Source organism: Podarcis bocagei, assembly GCF_964188305.1.
Source record: "Podarcis bocagei genome assembly, chromosome: 6".
NCBI classification, from domain to species: domain Eukaryota; kingdom Metazoa; phylum Chordata; class Lepidosauria; order Squamata; family Lacertidae; genus Podarcis; species Podarcis bocagei.
This window is the reverse complement of record NC_138130.1, coordinates 84636515-84656672: the sequence shown is the minus strand read 5'-3', so window position 1 is coordinate 84656672 and position 20158 is coordinate 84636515. Positions and strand designations below refer to the sequence as shown.

The 20158-nt window shown below is 41.0% G+C and overlaps 1 protein-coding gene across 9 annotated transcripts in view; it reads left to right on the top strand.

Moving 5' to 3' along the window:
- The first annotated feature begins 719 nt into the window (after positions 1–719).
- ZMYM2 (zinc finger MYM-type containing 2) overlaps positions 720–20158 on the top strand; it is a 62456-nt gene continuing 43017 nt past the window's right edge. For 2 of the 9 annotated variants that reach the window (XM_081199337.1, XM_081199336.1), the window contains exons 1-3: positions 727–901; positions 9650–9765; positions 11096–11947. In XM_081199337.1, the coding sequence (XP_081055463.1) occupies positions 11173–11947 (775 nt within the window). In that variant the 5' untranslated portion in view covers positions 727–901; positions 9650–9765; positions 11096–11172. Of the gene's footprint in view, positions 930–8785; positions 8929–9649; positions 9766–11095; positions 11948–20158 lie in introns of those variants that run through there. The other 7 variants (XM_081199338.1, XM_081199334.1, XM_081199332.1 and 4 more) reach the window with 7 other exon arrangements.

Here is a 20158-nt window from a genome sequence, read left to right as displayed (position 1 = left end):
CACCACCATTACCAACCACCACTACCACCACCAGGAGCCGTGCTGGCAGTTGCAAGGGACACAGCTTTCTTTCTCCGGAGTGGGGAGGGGGGAAAAGGGGGGGGTTCCTCAATGGAGACAGGGATCTTTGCCCTTGGGAAAGAGCTGGGAGACTGTTTCCATTACTCTGCCCCCTTATGGAAATGGATCCAGGTTTCCCAGCCCTGCTGTGGGGGCGCGTGCGCGCCTAAAAATGTGGACGAAGCGTGGCAACCATCACCTCCCCACGGAACAGGGTGTTCACACCCGAAGCCACACGTCTCCGCTGCAATTATTGCCCAGAGGGACCGTGGAAGGCAAATTAATGGGTTAAACACACCACCTCCCTCCCTGGCAAATGTCATGCGGGGTAAAAGGGATGCCATCCCGCTTTCATGGAGGGGGAAAAAGAGCACAAACTTCTGCAGGAAAGTACCCGGCAGCAGCAGCAACCTCTGGGGCCCCAAACCCGCCCATCCACCAGGAGAAAGGCAGAGGTGCTGCAGTTGTTGGTGGTGGGCAATGCGATTCGGGTTTAACCTGATGGAACCAAAGAGGGAGGGACCGTAGGCGTGAGTGAGAATCGGATTGACAGGGCCTCGGCCCAACCACCTGCGGCGGGGACGCTGATAGGCGGGAAGCCGCTCCAATGGGTTCTGCAGGCAACGAAGCCCTCTTCCTGGGAAGGCCAATAAGCGGGCGCACGAGGCGGCCTTTCCCCGAGCTCGGCTGGTGGGGTTGGTCCCTGCTCCTCCCCTCCGCCAAGCAGCAGCGCTTAGCCCGGGACTGGACCGAGTTAGAGTTGAGGAAGCGTTGGCGGAGCCGCGGAGGGTGCGTGTGACCCGCCGCCGCTGCCGGGGCGACCTCCTCCCCCCCGAGACTGGTGAGGGCCGTGAGAGGAAGCGGCTGAGGTAGAGGAGAGCCGGGTGGGTGGCTGGCTGGAGCCCAGCTTGCCCCTTCAGGGTGGGGATTGGAGCAGCCCAGCCGTGCCTCGCAGCAACCCGGGCTAAATGCCCCGCTGCGTGTCGCTCTCGCCTCACGCCAGCAGGGAATGGGGGCGGGGGGAGGGTGAGGGAGGCGGTTGGGGCGACGGACAGGAGGAAGCCCCCCTCACTGAGGGGCGCTGAGGGCAGAAATGCGGAGGGGGCTGCCTTGGGGGTATCTGGGGTGGCGGCGTGGGGAGCGGGGCGGGGGGGAGAAGGGAAGGATCCATTTTATCACGGCTTCGTTTCCAACCGCCTCGCCCGCGGTTTTGTTTTCAATGCCCTCCGCCCCGCCGGCTCCCCTCCCCCCTTTCGCGGCGCCCTTTTTTGCGCCCAGCGCTGCGCTCCGCGTATCCTCCTGTCCCCCCCCCCCCAGCTCTCGCTTTCTCTCGCGCTCCCCTCCCGTATTGTTTGGCTGGGTCTCCTTAATGGCGGCCGATTGGAGGCGGCAGTGCTGCCGGCCGACTGCAGGGGGCCAAACCCGACACCCGGGGCAATTGGCAGGGACGGGCGCCAGGGCAGATCTCGGCGCTGGAGGCGCGCGCGCGGGTTGTTGTTTTTGTGTGTATGTGTATATGCGCGTGTGTTCGTGTGTGTGTTTGTTGGGGGGTGTTCAATCGACTTAACACTCGGTCCCCAGAGAGAGCTCTGAAGGGGGAAAGAAGAGGCGGCTTTGTGTATGTGTTGGGTGGGTGGGGAGAAAGTCTTCGCTATTGCCTCCTCCTCTCCCACCTCCGCGCCTGTCCAAACTAACCCCCCCCCCGCTGCCCTCCAGCAAAGGCTCCCAAGGCTGGGCGCCCTTGGGGAGCAGCGCTGGGGGACGGGGCCGACCCCCCACCCGAGGTGGAGCTGTGGGGGAGGCCCTGGGGCGGGTGGAGCCTGTCTCTGGGGCAATAGGTTTGTATCCCACTGGGAGAAGGGGGCTGTGCTGGAGGGGCTGAAGGATTCAAAGTGGAGGGCCCCGCTGCCAACCCGTTTCATTGCCCAGGAGGAAGGGCGTCTCCTGGAGGGGAAGTTGAGGTGGCGCGCCCACTACTTCGATTAAAACCCGATTCAACCCCCCACCCCACCCTCACGCTCCACCAGCACCTCTTCTCCCTAGGCTCCAGGCCAGTTTGGTGCAGCCTTGGCAAGAGCCTCGCAAGGAGAAGGAGCTCCATTGTGAGTGCTATTTATATGTTTTTCTGCCTTGGGGAGGAGCAGGAGGTAGATCATCCTTCTCCCCCCTTTTTTTTGGCACGAGGAGTGGATGGGTGGGGGGGTTAAGAGGAGGTGCTTCCAGGGTAAAAGGGGGGGTTGTTGGGTGCAGCAGCTGCTGCCCTGGAGCAAAGCCCCGGTAATGGCCGTGAGGCGACTCCTCCCCCTGGGGTGGGCTCTGCTGCAGACATCGCTCCTGCAATACTAACACCCGCAAGCAGACGACGGGCTTCTGCCGCTCGCCTTACCCGGCTCGGCCGCGCGGGGGAGGGGAATGGAGAGGGTATCTTTCGAGTGCCCTCTAGAGTTTTGGAGCGTATATTAAAGCGCACATTTAACCAGATTTCGAATTAATTCCCTCGCAATTCCGAATCCCTGCAACCTTACCTGACTTCTCTGGCCGGCGAGAGGGAGACGACTTAAAATAATCCAGTCCTGAGCGAAGTGTGTTCTGGATCACACGTTTTATTTCTCGTTCAGGCGGATTTGCTTAGGCATGGAGGTGGGGAAGAAGATACAGTTGGACACAATGGACATTTTCATGTGTTTCTCTGCTAAGGACAAACGTCTTATTTGCCCCATTTCCCTTTAAATCCTGATGCTATCTGAGAATCCCATCGGTTGTGTCTCGTTTGAGTGAATTTTTTCAAGGCTATTGCAAAGTCAGCGAAGAACCATCCTTTTCTTACATTCTGAGATGACTGCAGTTAGCCCCCTTCTCTTCCCCTTAGTAATTTCAGCTCTTTACACTAAGTGGCGAAGTAGCTCTGTGAGGGCAAACCTAATAGAGCAGTTTATGCCGTGACCCATCATCTGGAGACTGAAAGTGATCAATAGTTGCTTGTTAAGGGTCTCTTACTAGAGGCCGCTGCAGGAATCCATTGGTGGCATTTCACTTTTTAGCTTGCAGAAGGCAAACATGGGTATTGCATGATCCAAGATCAGCGTTCCTTGTCCATTATTCACATAGAAATTAGGGAGAAAGATCAGGAGGAGTATACTTTATGCAAGGTGTTAGTTTACTCAGGATGAGGGGGGTGCTGATTTTTAAGCTGTCTTTAGAGCGACTGGTTTAAGCCTTAAACTTTAAGGGTGCAGGCAAAACCTTCCGAGCACATTGACTCACAATTCAAATTTTTCAAGTTTTTCAAGAGCATGAGGAAGATTGTATGGTAAATAGCTTTGTGCAGACTTTAGTAGAATTGCTGAAATAACCTGTGACAAATTCACATAAATGTGAAAATGAATGTGTATTAATTGTAATGCCAAACAGCGTTGCAGCCCCCCAACTATTTTCCTGATTTGTGATTTCTGACAACTTCCAGCAGGATCATAGATACTAAAGGATGACTTGAACAAATTATAAATGGTTAATAAATACTTCCCAAGCAGCATAAAAGGAATACCAGAATTGAAGGTGAATGGAAATTTGTTTTGTACAAGTCTTCAGAGAGAAGGTTTGGTCAGCTCTGAAGGGTTTCAGCTGCAGAATTAAGCCATAGTACATAGACTTCTTTAAACTCGGGATCTAAGCATGCGTGCTTAAAAATAGGTTATATTGAAAAAGAATAACTTGGATGTATTTCCAAGTAAGACATGTTTAGATGAGAGGTGTAGTCGACACACTGCTTACTTCAGAACAATAAAATAGGATAACATATACTAAAGGACTAAAAATTCTAACAGGCAAGACTTGAGTCAATGCCATTTGGCATATGGGACCCATTCATATCTGAGGTGGATCCCATGTGATCATCTTGTGATAGGTTTGCATGGAAGAGCCATTGGTGTATCTTCACATAGGTGTTGATGATACAGACATCGTTATTGGTAAATTTTAAAGTATAAATGGTGTTGCATGAATTGGTGCAGTTATGCATACTCCACCAATTTAACTGAGCAAATCAAGTATAGACTGTCTCATGAAAGCTAGTCCTAAGTGTCACTGGGGCAAACAAGTAAGTGATTGGTACTGGGACATTAAGGTTGCAATACTATACCTATTCTGTGACAGAAAGGCCAGTTGAATTCAAGTCTTCTGCATTGACAGTTACTTGTGTAGTACAGAAGTTCTTACACTGTAAGTGTCTTGCGGCTTAATTATTTTGGTACATTTTATTTTACTAGAATCTTCATTTGAAATGTAATAGATGGCCCCACAAAACACTTTTTTGGTAGTTTTAAGATACTTCATTACTGTGTAGTGGGAAATTCCCAACAGGAGTAGTAGTATAAAGAGCTGGCTACATAAAATTAATAGTTGGATAAGGCACTGAATGAAGTGAATAGAAATGCTTAAGATGAATAACTTTGTGTATATAAAAGTAGCTCTTGGGGGAAATCTGCTTTTTCACCACTCAATTTTAGGCCCATTTCTAGTATAATATTTGGAGTTTAGAGATAGGGAATTAAAAGTAAATGCAGTGGCATTTCTTTGTAGACATTTTATGTGGAACTGACATTTGCTGCATGCGTCTAGATGTCTATTGGAATCTATTAAGTTACAGTTCCTGAAAGTTGCATGGATGACAGTCATCCCTGTGAAGACTAAACAGCTTTACTGAAACATGTTTGCCACACACCTTTTAATATGTAAACCACTTTGAGAACTACTTGTTGGAAAGTGGCATATAAACAAGGGAGAGAGAGAAAAACTGATTTATGGAGGTGTTCAGGGTTATGTTGGAAGTGTATCCTGAGACATCTTGGTTGATAACTTCCATGTCACAAGATAACTACATCTATTTGCCTGGAAGTAACACTTTTTAAAAGGCCACCTTCGGCTGATTTTGCCTTGTGTATCATTAGGTAATCAAATTTAAACTTGGGATTGAATAATTATTGCCAATATTTCTAAAATAATTGGCTAGGACTATAGTGATACCAGAGATCATGCAAGTTTTCTTGTTGTATTGAGAGAACAAATGTAATGGAGTAGTACAAATGTTTTGTGTGCTTTTTCTGTCAATGAATTAACTAGGATTTGCCAGTGAAAACCATTATTTATTTAATTCTTATCTTACTCTTACTCCAAGGACTTCATGCATAGGTCAGTGGTATGGCTCATGCTTTGTACCCAAATTCTGTCTCTGGCATCTTTGATTAAAAAGGGTCAGGTAGCAGGTGATGTCTGCCCTGAGACCCTGGAGAAATGGCAGCAAGTCAAAATGGACAGAATAATCTGATGTTTAAGATAGATACTTATATTCTGTTTTATCCTCTAACACTGTGAGGTAGGTTAGGCTGAGGGACACTGACTAGCCCAAGGTCTCTGTTAGCATCATGGTTTAGCAGGTATTTGAAGACTGCTGGGGATTGAAAGCAGGGCTAAAGCCAATTTTCTTTCCACTATACCACACTGACTGTCTGAAACTTACTGTCACCATACTGCATCGTAGTTGCTGTAGGTATGAAAAGTTGTGTGTTAATAAGTAGCAGAAATTACACCTCTGGCCACATGAAGCATATTTCTTCAAAATTTTAACTTGGCTATATGCTCATTCCTAAAAACACAAATCTGCTTGGTCATCACTTATAACATAAGGCTGAAACTACATTCTAATTATAAAACAGTACAATTGTTCCACTGATTACATTGCAAAAAGTAGATTATTATTTTTTAATCAACAAATTGCTCTCTCAGGCTTCATGAACATGAATGCTTAACTTGTGGGAAGTTGCTCAACATTTAAATTCTCACACGTTATTACAGCTTTATCCCTGCACTGTACTTCAAGATCATATGTAAACTGAATGTATTGGGTAGTTTGCACAAAGATTAAACCTTTTGTGATTTATTTATTTCAACATTTAATCACAATCATGTATGTACAGTTAAGATAGTTGGGCAGTCTAATTTTAGTTGGGCAACTAATTTTACTTTTTTTAAAAAACCAGAGCTGTAGTCACAAAATGGCAATTTAGGGAAGGTTGAACCTGGTAGAGTGGATGAGGGAGGTTGCTAAACATGGTATTGGATGTATTTAAGTATCTTGTAACCAAGAAGAACTGTTCACACCTAACAGGCTGCATCAGTACAACGTAATACTTTGTAGAATGAAACTGTCACAAGCACAAAGTGGAAACTAAAAGTGAGCCTACCTGTGGACATGACAAGTTGCATGTACAGCATGTGGAATAGTGACATGATAGAAAACACTTACTTTGAGATTAGCAGGGAGTGCCTGGCGCTGCCTAAGAATTCAAAGAAACAAAAAAAAAATTCATGATTTTTAAATTGATGGTGTAACGGCATGATTTAGGGGGGTGTGCATCCACCCACCCAACTCAGGGAACACCTGGCTTGACCCTGAATCCATGTGTGGGCTGGTGAAGACATGCCAAAGTGACATTTTGGTCTGCCATCTTGATTCAAAATGGTGGCTGCTGACTAAACATTGACAAAGACTGCTGGCTCCGCCTTGGGAACCCTCACGCCAAATTTGGTGATGACTGAGGACAGATACAAGCAATTTCCCAAAATATATAATAGATGGTGGCAGTAAAGCTTAAACAAGGACAGTTGGTCAATCCAGGGCACTGATTGACACACAAAACAGATAATTCAAGAAAATGAGCTAAGCCGCAAACTGCTAGTCAAATCTTTCACATGGCAGCATTACTAGTTCCATTTTACAGCTATAACACAAGGATTAAAAAAGGAATTAAACCCAGTGACTTCTCTTCAAAAATAGACATGAAAAACAAAGTATCCAATAGAAATGACCAAAAAGGGGTCTCAATCTCAAACATGCTGAAGAGTGATACTTTTTATTAGTGCCTAACATGTTTCCCATTCAAAAAGACTTTCCATGGAGGCTCTTCTATTAAAAGATAGGACAACAATTAATAAACCATGCTTAAAATATTTTAAAAATGTGAAGCCAAACATTAGATATTTGGGAGCACAGTGCTAGCAGCACGCTTATGGCACATAGCTCTATTTCTTCATAACATTTAAATCGAGAGGCTGCAAGCTCCGGGCTAGTGCCTTAATGCAGTGGTGGACTGGATGACAGCCAACAAACAGTTGTGGGAAGACGGAGGCTTTGGGTGGTTCCATTGTCCAGACGATAGGAGAGTTACCTGTTCTGGGTTGGGTTGCAGTCCCTCTAAAGGAACAGGTGCATGGCTTGGGGGTACACGTAAATACGTATTTCTCATTCAGGGCCCAAGTGACCCTTAGTTTGGTGTGCCAGCCATGGCTGTAATGATTCGGATAGCTTTGCTATAGTATCCCCAAGACTGGATTACTGCAATGTGCTTTCTGTTAGGGCCCTGTCTGGAAGCTCCAGCTGGTTCAGAATTAAGTGGCCAGACCAGTGTCTCCCAAACAGGTCCCCGGCTGTTTTTTGGACTACAGCTCCTATCATTCCTAGCTAGCACCTGTTGTCATGGGAACTGTAGTCCAAAAACAGGTGGAGACCCAAGTTTGGGAAATGCTGGGCCAGCTAGACAGTTGATGGGGGCAGGTGGCCAGCAGCAGGTGACACCTAAAAATGTTTGCACTGATTGCCCATATACTACTTGGCGATGTTCAAGGTTTTTGTGTTGATGTACAAAACAACTTGAGCCCAAGGTACCCTAAGGACCATCTGACTTCTTATATCCCATCTTGATCCCTGAGATCACATGGAGGAGTGCTGTTGTCTCCCGTTTTACAGAGTTCCAGTCAGCCTCAACTATAGGTTGGGCATTCAGTGTTGTGGGTCCCATGCTGTGGAACATTTCCAGCAGAGGTTCAGCAGACACCTTCACTTTTGACTTCTGAAGAGGACTTTGATTAGCCAGTTCACTTGAATGATTTTACTTTTATTCATTTATTTTTAGTTTTAAATGATGTTTTAAAGTGTACACCTTGCTATATTTTATGATATGTGGCATAGAAATATAAAATATTTATAATTTTCTCATTAATAAAAAGCAGCACTCTTCAGCATCTTTGAGATTGATTCTCCTATCTTGCCATGTCCTCTTCAAAGTGATCATGCTAATGAATAAATACCAGTAAAAAGGCTCCAGTCCCATCATATATACCCAGTGTAAGCCCTGTTAAACATAGTAATACTGACTTCTGAACATGCATAGGAGTGGAATTCATGAATATAAAATTGCCGGCTGCTTTCTGCTAAGGTACATAATTTGAAGTATAAACCCAAAGGAATGCTGTTCATCAGCTTTGGCTGATAGCCCAGTGTGCCCCTATTTGGGCAGGGATAGCCTAACTTCTGTCGTCTATGCTCTGGCAACATCTAGCTTAGTTTACTGCAATGCATTATATGTGAGGCTACCAAATGGTTTCTAGGCCCAAATTTTGACCTAAAAAGCATTAAATGGTTTCAGATTCTATCTAGAAGAGTATAGCAATAATTGACACTTGTTTTAATGTTTTGGAAGGTTAAGGCACCTAGGTATTACCACATTTTCTGGTACTACCAATATTTGGGAGCTCAAGCTATATGATGTCACTGTTGTAATGGTTTTCTTGTCTATGTAAATTCCTAATTGGGTCATAATTGTGCAGTGTCCCATGTTTATGTCCTGTTTTTGTGTCCTTTTCTGATGGGAAAAGGTAGATACTGAGTACTTTGGAAAACAACCTGATAGCTGCTTACCCCTTCTGTGTTTTAGTAGCAAATATTAAGTAAGAATGCCCTGGTACAGATGGTTGGCACACACTTCTATAATGTGCTTTCAGTGGGGGTGGGGAAGAGATTGAATTCAGCTTTCGGTGTGTATATTTTGGAGGGCATGTGTGTATTGTTGGAACAAGTATGAGTTCTGAGCAATGCTAATGGTTCTTGCAGCATTCTAGATAGCTGGGTGACTGGTAGCTTTCTAACTGCGCCAACATTGTAATACGGTATTCCTTTTTTAACTCTTGAAATGAGTGAATATGGAACTAAATTTGTATTCAAGAATAGATTAGTGACATTAAAAATTATATTTTCTAGAGCGATAGTACAAAGGAACTAGAAAGATACTTGGAAGGAACTTCAAAATCAAAACACTTTCTGAAAAGAAGTTTTTTAGTTAGTGAGAATTTTCCCAGTTCAAAATCTAGAAAATTTGTCACTGGGGAATTTTAAGGGCCATAACTTAGTTATGTTGGAAGTGTTATGCATTAATGTTAGTATGTACTCTGCTTTTCTAGGACTCCTTAAGATATCTGTTATTAGAAATATAGTTTGAAATCTGTGGCTGTTCGTAAATATTGCTATCATGTTTTCTTTCTACACAACTGATGGTACAAACCAAGCAATTTATCGGCAATGTGAATGTTACTTGAGTTTTGTCAAGTAATACATCTCCCATTTGCTTTAGTGAACATGACACAATTCCTGATGGAACTGGGTATATTTTTAAGTTTAGGTTAGTTTTGGGGTTAGGACTGAGATATTGTAAGTTTTCTGAATAATAAACATTCTTAACATGGATCTAATCTGTTTCAGGATACATATTTTCAGAGATTTCCAGTCTCTCTGGAAGAAAGAGCCAGGTTTCCAGCAGAAACAAGGCACTGGAGCAACTTTTTAAGCTTAACCTGCTGCTACATATTCTTGAATGGGTAAGTGTTTCAGAAGATAATACCTAATCCTCTATAGAAGTGGTATTCAGGATGGTGATTTCAGGCAGACTAAAAAGTGTTTCAAAAGGATCACTCCAGTGTAGATGAATGGGCTACAAATTGGCAGATGAATTTAATGTAAATGCTCGTTGGGAGACAAAAATATATACTAATATGGTCCAAGCTGGCTGTAAACTCAGAAAAATATTTTTTGATAAGGGAATGTGCATGGAAGAAAGCTCATCAAAATCAAGTTGCGTGCTGTAGTAAGAAAAAAGGCACACTGTTGAATATTTCATAGAAAAATAACAGTGACTAGTATCTTAATACCATTTAAAAAATCTATTACACATTCATGTTTAGCATATGTTGAAAATTTCTGTTGCTGACTCCTTAAAATATTAAAAATATAAAGACTCCAAATGACAGAATCGTAAAGGGTAGCCAAAATCTGTTTTTTTCTTTAGAAAAACTGATTAAGAGTAAAATGAGGCTTATAAAATTATGAACATTGTGATTGGGAGTGTGAATAAGACTCTTCTCTAATAGTATGACTTGAAGTTGCTTTACAGTAGAAACAGGATTGACTGAAGGTGAATTGCTGAATGTTGTTAGATGGAAGTAAGATCTATTTATCTCCGAGACTTTATTTTCTAGTACAGCCTGGTTAGATACACACTGCATTGGAAGATGACTTCACACATTTGTTCATTTTGTTGATGGATTTCTTACTAGCAAACTGTTTGAACAGATGTTTTCTAATGACAAAATGATTCCTGCCTTTTAATTTCCCTTCTATTAAACCCCTCTATTCACACAATGGCAGGAAACCAAAGGCTTGTACTTTTCATTTTGCATAAAGCAGTTCCCCATTACATCAAAACTTGAGAAACAATTCTAATTGTAATTAGTTTTGAACTAGACACTTTTAGAATAAACCACTATTTACCAAATTTGAATGGAAAAGAAAATTGGTTCTTCAAAATCTAAAGTGGAAGCTTTCAGTATCCATGTAACATGCATTTTTGTGGGGGAGGGTACCAACCCAAGGTTTGCTATGACTTTTTTCATGTTAAACCTCTAAAGCAGGTCAGAAAAAAGAAAATGGGGCAAGATTCCAATGCTGAACATGTGGTAATTGGCAATTCAACTTTAAGCTCATATCATGTATGTGGGCCTCTAAATTTATCAAGACACTTAATAAGTTAAGACTCAATTTGGTCTAAGCATCTGATTTTGATATTTGAAAAATGAGGTCATGACTCAAGGTGAACGTACACAAAACCCATGGTATTATAGTAAAACTGCTTTTTTTTTTCTTTTATAACAGTTTTTCTGGAAGGTCCACAAGCTGTCTGAAAACTGGCGCTGTCTGAACATCCATCTGAGTTATTGGGGCCTACCACAATGGCAACTGGCCTAGCCAATGTAGGAAACTCTTTCAGCTGTCCATCTAACTCTCTGGTTTCTAGATCTAAGTTCCAGAGTCCTTCCGTAGAAGACGACGACGATGTTGTATTTGTTGAACCTGTGCAACCTCCACAGATTTCTGCAGGGTTGATAACGGATCCTAGAAATGCAGCTTTTAGTTCACCCAGTAATGAAGAGCATCATGGAAATGACCCCAAAGCAGTGGTTCCAACAAAAGACCTGAGTTCTCAAAAGGGAAGTATAACTGAAACTATTATTATTGATGATGAAGAAGATACTGAAGCAAATCAGGGGCAAGAGAGAAATGATTCCAGTTTCAGTGAAAGAAGATTTCCAGAGCCTAAAAACAGAGCCACTGAGATGGAATTTTCACCACCCAGTTTTTCAAGAAGTAAGGTAAATGCAGGAATAGGTAATAGTGGTATAACCACAGAACCAGACTCTGAAATTCAAATTGCTAATGTTACTACATTAGAAAGAGGTATGAGCTCTGTGAGTGTTGGCCGTTTAGAAAATACTGAAGGGCGTGACATGAACTTAATGATTACACATGTAACATCACTACAGAATACCAACTTGGGAGATGTATCTAACGGACTGCAGTCAAGTAATTTTGGTGTTAATATACAAACATACACCCCATCTTTAACTTCACAGACCAAGACTGGTGTAGGACCTTTCAATCCTGGTAGAATGAACGTAGCTGGAGATGTCTTTCAGAATGGAGAATCTGCGACTCATCATAACCCTGGTAGGTTGTACCTTTTTATGCAAATATATATTTCTTCTACTAGTGGCACAACTAATAATAGCAGTTACATTGTGGATTATTTTTTCCATTTTTGAGACCACGGTACAGGTTTACAAATCAGGCTGCATTTATTTAATCAAGGTTATTTAAACGGAGTTTTCCACTGTAATTAGTATGTTTGCTGAACAAGTGTGCATAATAGCTGGTTACTATAACAATTAAAGCATATTCTCCTTGGACCAAGTAGCCCACAGAACCTTCTGTGCTACAGAATTATATCTTAATTTGAGACCAAGGTGAATAGCTGTTGAAGAGTTAGGCCCGTTGTTTGGTGTGGCTTGCTTATGAGTGAACATAGTGTACTTTCCGGAAGGGATTGTTAGTTGCTGGATAGAATAATTATTCCCTAGTATAAAAAAAGGGAAATATTGTTTCAGTTACTGGATAAAAATATATTTCATTTGTTAAGAATTTTATTTATTTATTTATTTATTTATTTAAATTTGTATACCACCCTTCCTCCAAAGATCACAGGGTGGTTCAGAACATAAAAATACACAAGGAGAACACAAAGTACATAATAAAAACAAGAACAAAAACAGACGAACAACCTCACTCTTTCTCAGAGCTGTAAAACAATAATGTGATTACTGAAGAAGGAGCAGTCAAAGCATAAAATTGGCATCTGTTCATAATATGAGATACTAATATGGTACAGACATAATAAGGTTTAAAAGTGCCTCTCAAATCCTATAGCGATGTAGTTTCATAGTATCTCTCAGAAATTTTGCTACATTATCCATAATGGCAGGCCTACAGCTGTTTAGTAGAAAGGAAACCCTGGAGAAGTCAGGGCAATTTAACCTTCCTTTCAGCATGGGGTTTATATATTTATTGCAGATTTTCTGTGTAAAATGGGCAGTAAAATAAAACATGTGCAATGGTTTTGACCAGTTTATACCACAGGGACCATATCTTTCTGAATAAGGAATTTTCTAGAATCTTCCTTACAGTTGCAGATGGCATGATGTTAAATCTTGCAAGGAAAAAAGCTCTACATTGGTGGGGATTCTGGTTCTTGGTCTCTGGGGCACTCAACACTGAGTGGCCCTCAATCTAACCTGCATAATAGAATGGGAATATTGAATGGAGCTAAGCTTCGGGCAGTGGGCACCAACCCCACATAAACAGAGAACAAGGTCATATGGAAAATGATTGAATAAGTAAGGGACTGAGATGCAACCCTGTTTCCTCCCCTTTGTTGGCAATTTTTTTAGGATTCGCCTGCCTAGTTGGGAGCATTTCACTGGCAGCTCATGGAGGTATATAATTTCCTAATAAGAAAAAGTAACTTTATGCTAATGTTCATTCTGGTTAATTTATTCCAGAGTATAAATTGGGATTGAATCAAAGGTTCCTTTTAGGTCCACGAAGATCGTATAGAGCTTTGACTTTGATGCCTTAGAATATTTATCAACGGGACTCAGCTATACAGCTGCAAATAAAACATTTTATGTGTGCTTTATACAATGTGACACTAGATGGTGATTGTGAGCCTTATGGAAAATTCAATGTATTTTTAAAAGCACTTTAACAAAAAGCATTTTCAGAGCGGTTTTTATATGTCTAGATTCTATCTGGGTGAGATAGGATGACACAGTGGTCCAGAATAGTTTACCCTGGCAAAAGACCACCTGCTCTGGGCCTAGTATTGCAAGTTGAGACATCCAAAATGTAAGTTTACCCAATAGATGTTTAGCATATAACTTACCCACTATAGGGAAAAGACTTATTGATCTATAGTTAGATGGTATTATATGGTCTCCCTTTATATATTGGAACTGTTATTGCTCTTGTCCATGCCTCTGGCATGAATCCAGTGTTATTCACCGATGTGAACAGGTTAGCCAGCAAAGGGGTTCACCAGTCAGGTCTAATTTTAGTACTTTGGAGCCTATCACATCTGGACCAGATGCCCTTCCCTTTCCTTAGCTGGACTATTAGCATTTTTATTTCATCTGGTGAGATTGGGAGCATAGAATGGTGACATGCCACTCCATCTAGTCGTTCCTTGTGCAAGACACTTGCAAAGTAATGATACCAACTACTAAGCGAAATGGATGGAGTGGGGAGGTCTTTGGTGTTGAGTTCCTCAGAGACCAAGAACCAGAATTTCCTAGAGCTTATTTGAAGTTATTGCTTGTTAGTATATTCAGTTCTCTCTCTCTTTTTTAATAAGATACCGCAGTAGATTTTTAGAACTAAAATATTCTGGAAGCAGGCAGCACCCTCTTCCTTCCAGTATTGTCAAGAAATATTCTGGATATAAGATTTTAGAGCTCTACGTTCCTTGTCAAACCACTTGTTGGTAAAAGACTCCCTGGATTGTTTCCACACCTTAAATTGTTGTTTTGAAAAATCAGTTAGATGTTCATAGATTTTGATAGCTTCTTAGGGGTATTCTGGGTTAATTACAGAAACTGCACTCCAGTGTTGTCTTGGTTTTAAATACAGTGGTGCCTCGCAAGACGAAATTAATCCGTTCCGCGAGTCTCTTCGTCTAGCGGCTTTTTCGTCTTGCGAAGCAACCCTATTAGCGGATTAGCGCTATTAGCGGTTTAGCGGCTATTAAAGGCTTAGCGGATTAGCGGCTAAAAAGCTATTAGCGGCTTAGAAAAAGGGGGGGAGCGAAAAAAAATCGGAACACTCGCAAGACGTTTTCGTCTTGCAAAGCAAGCCCATAGGGAAAATCGTCTTGCGAAGCAGCTCAAAAACGGAAAACCCTTTCGTCTAGCGGGTTTTCCGTCTTGCGAGGCATTCGTCTTGCAGGGCACCACTGTAATGGATGGAATTTATGCAGTCCAAGGAATTCTTGGCAGAATGTCTTATGTTTTCATCAGGAGTTGGGCAGGAAAGGTGTGAGCACAGGACAGTTAAGTTCTATGGCCAAGGTCAAAAATAAGTGGTCATTTAACAGTGCAATTGCCCACCAGGACTCAATCCCCCGATACTGGGGAAACTAGGAAATAGTCAAACACACAGTTAACCCCTTGTTGATATATAGGTGAACTCTCCAGAATTATCAAAACTCACTGAATAATTGAGCAAGACTTTACTGAATTGAATGCAAAAATTGGTGAGGCATATGCCTGCATTGTTCAAGATGTTGTCCTTAGAACAGTAGACAGTTAAAGGCAGGTAGAGAATTACCTTGGTCAAGTCCAAGCACTCTGAGAAGTGCAGAGTCATCATTGCCCAGCCTCTCGTTAAAGTCACATGCTAAGATTATTTCAGTAGAGGGAATTTGTTGTTGCAAACTGCTTCAGTGAAGAAATGGGGAGGGCATCTCTGTGCAGGGAGATATATCTGCATAGACTTTGGCAAGTGTCCCTTGATTCTAATCAAACTTGAAGGCTTAGATCAGGCATAGGCAAACTTGTCCCTCCAGATGTTTTGGGACTACAACTCCCATCATCCCTGACCATTGGTCCTGTTAGCTAGGGATGATGGGAGTTATAGTCCCAAAACATCTGGAGGGCTGAGTTTGCCTATGCCTGGCTTAGATTGTAGAGCTACAGGCTTGAAGGAATGTCAGGTTTCAATCTAAACATAGAGCAGTAAGAATGGATAAACTGGGTGGAATCTACCTTTTGGGTTTAGTTTGAAGGCTGGCAGTGAATAGGCTTTAAAGCCTTCAATTACTATTGGGGTTTGAGACCAGGTCTCCTAGGAACTCACAGTCATTTGCCTTATTTCTCCAGCTCACAATGTTTCATGACAAGAACTTAATATCTAAGGGTGGAGGAGACTTAGAGTCAGTCAACCTTGATAGGTTGCCTATCGTCATGGCATATACAGCCATTTCCCAAGCCCTCATGCTTACCTCCTGATACTGAGGTCCTAGTCCCCTTGGGGCTCAGGGTGTTGTGAGGTGCACTTATGCACATCCACATTAATTCACTTATCAGTAACATGTTCAAAGGAGCATCTTCTGTTACCATTGCTTAGCATCAAAGGGGTTTCTGGACTGATGGGGATCAAGAAGTTTTTAAGTAAACAGGTTTTGACCACTTCTAATCTGTCTGTAATCAGGTGCTGTTCAGAAGTTGTTTATTTCTTAAAGGATTCTTAAATTGTTATCCATAGAGAACTCCCCTAAAGGCACTTTCATCCAAGATGTTCAGTTCTCGGACGGCAAATTATTAGCGGCCTTTTTAGATTTTTGATAAAAGGGATTAAAATAGGATTTAAAGAGTTTAAATTAAAAGCTTATGCTGACGATCTGATGTTATCCCTAGAAGAGCCGCAGGAAAGTGTGGGTAAAGTATTGGAGATCATGGAGGAGTACGGTAAACTATCGGGCTTCAAGTTGAACAAAACCAAAACAAAAATGTTAACAAAGAACCTGAGAAATGAAGCGGTGGAAAGACTAGAAAGACAATCTGGAATTAAAGTGGCGAGGAAAATAAAATATCTAGGAATTTGGCTTACACCCAGAAATATAAATCTAATTGAAGATAATTACACATCAATATGGAACAAAGTGAAAAAGGATTTAGACGTATGGAACAGGGTGAATCTCTCGTGGCTGGGTAGGATGGAAGCAATAAAAATGAACATACTCCCCAAGATGCTATTCTTATTTCAAAATATACCGGTCATCAGAGGGTCTAAAATATTTAAGGATTGGCAGAAGACACTTTCAAGATTCATATGGCAGGGAAGAAGGCCAAGGATTAGATTCAAACTGTTAACAGATAGTAAGGAAAGAGGAGGATTGGCAATACCTGACCTAAAATTATATTACGAAGCAGCCTGTCTCTGCTGGGTCAAAGACTGGATAACCTTAGAAGATACAGACCTATTAGATCTGGAAGGAGCCGATAATAGATTCAGTTGGCACGCCTACCTCTGGCTAAATAAAGAAAAAGTACACAAAAGGTTTTCGAGCCATATTATAAGAGGACCCCTGTATGAAGTCTGGAATAAAAATAAGAAACTGTTGGAGCAAAGAGTACCCTGGTGGCTGTCCCCTACAGATTTGCTGTCAATCAAAAAAATAAATATGGAAGAACAAAAACTGACATATGAAGACCTACTAGTGAGATCCCAAGACAACTGGAAACTAAGACCATATGAAGAACTAAGGGAGAGGTTGACGGGTTGGATACAGTATCATCAAATTAACGCAATATGGACAGAAGATAAAAAATTAGGAATGAATGAAAAGAAGTCCAAATTCCAGATTGAAGTAGTTGAAAGTAAATCGAAGGTATTATCCAAGATGTATAACATACTACTGGAATGGGAAACTAAAGATGAAAAAATCAAACAAGTTATGGTTAAATGGGCAAAAGACCTGGGTCATGATATAGAATATGAAAAATGGTCAAAATTATGGAGCGAGGGATTAAAATTCACGGCAAGTGCCGCAATCAGGGAAAATTTGGAAAAAATGATTTACAGATGGTACCTTACACCAGAAAAATTGAATAGAATGTACAAGACCGCAGATAAGGCTTGTTGGAAATGTAGGACAAAAGAAGGTAATTTTATACATATGTGGTGGACATGTGAGGAGATTAAAAAATTTTGGGATCAGATATATAATGAGTTAAAAAAGATATTTAGATATACATTTCCCAAAAGCCCAGAGGCCTTCCTATTAGGGATGGTAGGGAAAGAAATTCAAGAAAAAGATAAAATTCTATTCCAATACTCAACAGCAGCGGCCAGAATGCTTATCGCTCAAAACTGGAAAAGCACAAATCTTCCAACGGTGAGGGACTGGCAATTAAAACTGTATGACTTTATTGAATTAGCAAAATTGACACAAAAAATTAGAAATCATAAAGATACAAAGTTAAAAGAAGAATGGAGTAAATTTATGGTTTATTTTGAAGGTAATTTTAAAAACTTACCAAATACAGCAGGTTTGGTGTAAAACTCTCGATGTGAAAATCATAAACAAAAACCAGCGGTAAAAAGATAACTACTGAATGTAAAAACCCGAAATCAGTAGGGAAGGAAGTCGACAACCTTATGTTTTTATGTTGTAGTTTTTTGTCTTTCCTTTATTCCCACTTGCCTGATTTTTTATTTTTCTCTTTTCTTACTTTTTTCATAGCACTTAAGGGCTGTGACTTCTTGTTGAATATTGTGTTGTTGCTGTTTTTTTTTTTTTTTTTTCTTTTTCTTATCCGTTTTTCATTTTTTTATTTTTTGTATGTATAAAAGAAAATCAATAAAGATTATTTAAAAAAAAAAAAAAAAAAAGATTTTTGAGTGGAGAGGGGTGAAGTTCTCACACACTGGGTTGTCTTCAAGTTAGTAAGATTGGGCAGTAGTGGAATTTTAGCTGCCATTGAAGATACCAGCTAGAAATATCCAGGGATATAGGATAATGTCTCATGAGTGAATAGTGTCACTGGTGGCTTTATGAATACTGGGTGCAGTAGAAACCCCACAGCAATAAATACAATATGGCATCTTTTTTGCTTGGCTTCAAAATACATTCTCTCCTTCCCTCCCCATTTCCTTTATATGTTGAGTTGAACATGTTTGAATTTTCAAGAGAGCTTCTATACACCCTGCTCAGGTTGAGAGTGTTAAGCTTAGCTTCTTTAGTTATCCATGGATTAAGACAGTTTTTGCAGCCCTGTAAAGTTGATAATTTTGTTCATTTATGTATGATAAATAGAGAGGGAGGCCTGGTTACTTTTAACAAGATCTGCTAATGGTTCAACCAGCAGACCTTTATTCCCTTTGCTCTGGCATCACAACCAAACTTTTGTGGGGCTTGGTTTTGGGAGTTGTCTGGGTTCTGGTCACTGTTTCTTATATGTGTGTTCATTTAAATGGGATAGGATAGGTCCAAACCATGTTTTGTTAAGAGGAGTGGAAATAATAAACCTTAAGCAGAAACCAGCTCATTATTGTAAGGAAAGTGTTGGATGCAGTTTTGAGCATAGATACAGGTAACTTGGAGCACATGAGAAGGGTCAAAAGGGGTAGGGAGAACAAAATTTTGCTTCCAGAAGAAAAGAGTGAGGATCCATCTATTTATTTATTTAACAAATTATATATCTCTAAGCAGTTTACAGAAAATAAAACAAACATTAATATTGTCACCAAAACATTAAATTTAAAAACCAAACAGTGGAAGATTACAAAAGAATTGTATATACTATGTGTCAAAAGAAAGATATAAACCTGTGCCCACAAGATCCCTAAGTTACACATGTAGAACAAAATTTGCACAGTGGCATAGAGGTATAATTCTTCTGCTAACTTTTGAGCAGGGGAAAAGGGTTGCCTGCTAAAAACTCTGACCTCCAAATCTGCTCAGCCACTTTTTTAGTTCTTGAAATTTCACCAATCAAGCTTTGTTTCTCTCTAACTAAATCTGAAACTAATGAAAACTTGAGTTTCTTTCTGAAGGTGCTTAATTTTTGCACCTGATACACAGTTTCATACATAAAGGACAAATGCAGCTCTGGTCAAAAGAGGTTGCCTGAATGTGTTACGGACACCACTGTAAGTGACTGGTGTTTCAGAACTTTATGAAGCTTGGCCATAAAGCTTCATGTATAAACTGATTTACAATCATGTGAGGTAGGTCTCTATCACTCCTATATTGTAGACAATTAAATCTGAGTTTGCCTTGTTATGCAATTACATCAATTATCTTTTTTTTATAATATTTTTTATTGATTTTACAAAAAAATTTTAAAACAATACAAACATATAAAAAGACATACAAACACGTATAGTTTCATAACCTTTTTTTTCATGAACCTTGTTTCTCAGACTCCCCCATACCTCCCCTTTCTGCATCCCAATGTCCAAAATTTTTTAGCAACTTCTAAATATTTCTGTCAAGTCTCTGTCCTTTTAATCTTTCCTTCTGTCTAGTCTTGTATCGCTGTAACCCTTTCTTTCTTAAAACCTCGACATTCTAACATTCATCAAGTTTATAATAGTCCTTAAGATAGATTTTAAATTTCTTCCATTCTTCTTCCGCCGTCTCCTTTCCCTGATCACGGATTCTGCCAGTCATCTCAGCCAATGTCATATAGTCCATCACTTTCATCTGCCATTCTTCCAGGGTGGGTAGATCTTGTGTCTTCCAATACTTTGCGATAAGTATTCTTGCTGCTGTTGTAGCAATTACATCAATTATCACTACCAGGTTTCTGTACATTAATTTTC